General features: G+C 44.4%; 2 protein-coding genes across 3 annotated transcripts in view; one reads left to right on the top strand and one right to left on the bottom strand.

Annotated features, from left to right (window-relative positions):
* Positions 1-105, top strand: part of LOC110026076 (protein SPA, chloroplastic) — a 7698-nt gene extending 7593 nt beyond the window's left edge. Inside the window, exon 6 of the mRNA XM_020726861.1 lies at positions 89-105. The gene's annotated coding sequence lies outside the window, so the exon portion shown is untranslated. The remainder of the gene's footprint in view (positions 1-88) is intronic.
* Positions 71-1238, bottom strand: LOC110026075 (thaumatin-like protein). 2 transcript variants are annotated; one of them, XM_020726858.1, is made up of 3 exons: positions 1103-1238; positions 346-1024; positions 71-267 (listed from the first exon to the last, which is right to left on the bottom strand). In XM_020726858.1, exons 1-3 carry the CDS (start codon positions 1158-1160, stop codon positions 99-101), a joined length of 906 nt encoding a protein of 301 aa, XP_020582517.1. In that variant the 5' UTR covers positions 1161-1238; the 3' UTR covers positions 71-98. The 2 variants fall into 2 exon arrangements, with proteins under 2 accessions (XP_020582517.1, XP_020582516.1); XM_020726857.1 differs by having other exon boundaries at positions 71-1024.
* Between the last annotated feature and the right edge of the window lie 1047 nt (positions 1239-2285).

Raw genomic sequence — 2285 nt, 5'->3', positions numbered from 1 at the left:
TATATATATATATATATATATGAAAGTTTTGAAGTTAATATAGGACAACATGGGAATTGTAACGAATTTATTTATGCGCCATTCCTAGAATCCGACCTTCAAGACAAGCAAAAATGAAGAAGAGAGAAGAACAGAGGAAGAAGAAGAGAAAGGAGACGAGAGAAAACATGACAACTCTTCTCCGCCGCCGAATCGGTGAGGAGGTTGGCCAACCAGGGTTCCATACTTCTCGGAGAAGTCAATGGATCAGTTGACGCCGATTTCTCACTGCCCAAAAACCTAACAGTAATCACCAAGCGAGCAATTTGCTTATAGTAGATCATAAAATAATAGCTATAAAAGCACCTTGGATTCCCCTCCGGGCAGAAAGTAACCGCATACCCGCCAGCGCCGGCGCAGGTGAAAATCGAACTAGCGTCGTCATAAGCATAACTATAGGAATCAGGACACGCCGCCTTAAATACCTCCGAATACGCCGTTGGCTTACACTTCGCCGGCGATGCAAACTCCCCGCTGCAGCAAAACTCCTCCCCACCAAACGCCTGACACGCGCTCCTACATGCCGCCGCCTCTCTCACCATTAACTCCGGCGGACACCTTTCGTTCACATCCGCCGCACATCCCGCCGCCGCACAATGTCCCTCTCCCGCCTCAATCACCAGGGGAAGATTATATCCGTCCACCAAACTCACGTCGTAGAAATCTTTCTCGTCGCCGAGGGTGAACTCTGCTAGAGTCACCGGAGGTGCCGCTCCTCTGCCGTTGCATTCCACCTCCCCTGTTCCGCAGTCCCCGGTGAGGCAGAAGCCGGTGTTGGAGTCATAAAAAACGCAACTTGTGCGGGCCCAGAGGCGGCCCGACCATCCCAGAGGGGCTTCGATGGATCGCCATTGGCCGGACGGGAGCTCGAAGCCGGTGGTGGAGAGAAGGGGGATTCCGGCGCCGGAAAGGATAGCGGGCCAGATTGTTCGCTGGCAGTTGTTTATGATGGTGAAGTTTTTTGCTGCCGTCTTATCCGGCGATGCTGAAAGATCATAGAATTGTTAGTAGTTCTATTTGCAGAAAGGTTTAATGGAGGAGGGAGAGGGTTTAGTGTCTGTACCGAGAAAGGAGAAGCAGAAGAAAATGATGGAGAGAGAGTGAGAGAAGACAAAAGCCATTGGAGGGGCGTTTGTGTGCCCTGTTCTATTGTTCTATTTTCAGTTATACATGTTGAAGAAGGGGGAGTTGATGTTGGGGTCGCGAATGTCTACTTATATAGATGAAATAATCAAGATTTATAACAGATTTATATGGTTGTTTATAGCTTTTATTTACTCAAAATAATTAAAGAAATTGATGTAGATGATAGAGTGATTATTTAGTGACTTTTAGTATACACAGTTAACTTAAGTGACAGACAGATACATTAAAAATTGCATTTACTCAAAATAATTAAAGAAATTGATGTAGATGTTAGAGTGATTATTTAGTGACTTTTAGTATACACGGTTAACTTAAGTGACAGACAGATATATTAAAAATTGAGTCTCACTCAAACTTCACTCATTTATAAAGAGAGTCATTGCCACATGGTGGTTGTGGCTCTGAATGCTGCCACAGTAAGGCACACTAAGGGCCCATTTGTGGCAGCTTATAAATACGGGCGGCGTTTTGAAAATGCCATCTTGTAGGTTGTGGCCCTTCTATTTCTTGCCTCTTCCTTAATCAGTCTCCCTAACACACGAACTCCAGAACATGCGAGCTTGTAGAGAGAGGCAGAAAGATGAGCCTAAGAGGGAGTGGTGCTGGCGTGAAAGGAGGGAAACAAAATGGCTTGACATTTGTCTCGATTGGTCAAAGCCGGTGGAATACAAGCTTATGGACTTAACATTCCTTGAGAAGTTCCTCCTTGAACGGATCAAGTTAGCCTCGCTGGGTGGAAAGGCCGACACGATTGTCGATGCGTCTTTTGCACACGGGATAAAAACATGATCACTATCACATTCGAAGGCCCCTTTTTCAAGCATTATGCTTGCGTAGTAACTCCATTTCTTATGCGATTGTGGATATAAGTCATGATTGAGGTTTTTCATTGTCTCGTTGAGGTACGTCTAGAACATATTAAGCCAATATTTGTTTGTGAGTGTTATATCAGTTAAACTTTGGCTTGATGGAAGTCCTCAGAAATTATAAAACTAGGCCTTTGTTTGTATTTCTTATCAATGATTTTATGGTGAATTTAATGAGATGGTAGCGGATAAAGTGACAAGCTTACTTATTGATGGGTTCTTTGATAAAGATGC

The sequence above is a fragment of the Phalaenopsis equestris genome, unplaced genomic scaffold, assembly GCF_001263595.1.
Source record: "Phalaenopsis equestris unplaced genomic scaffold, ASM126359v1 Scaffold000349, whole genome shotgun sequence".
In the NCBI taxonomy this organism is placed as follows: Eukaryota; Viridiplantae; Streptophyta; class Magnoliopsida; order Asparagales; family Orchidaceae; genus Phalaenopsis; species Phalaenopsis equestris.
This window is presented reverse-complemented; position numbering and strand designations above follow the sequence as displayed.

Coding starts and splice junctions, on each gene's coding strand:
- LOC110026075 (XM_020726857.1), bottom strand. CDS start 1,160: ATGGCTTTTGTCTTCTCTCACTCTCTCTCCATCATTTTCTTCTGCTTC. Junction 1,025..1,102: donor CTTCTGCTTCTCCTTTCTCG/GTACAGACACTA, acceptor ATGATCTTTCAG/CATCGCCGGATAAGACGGCA.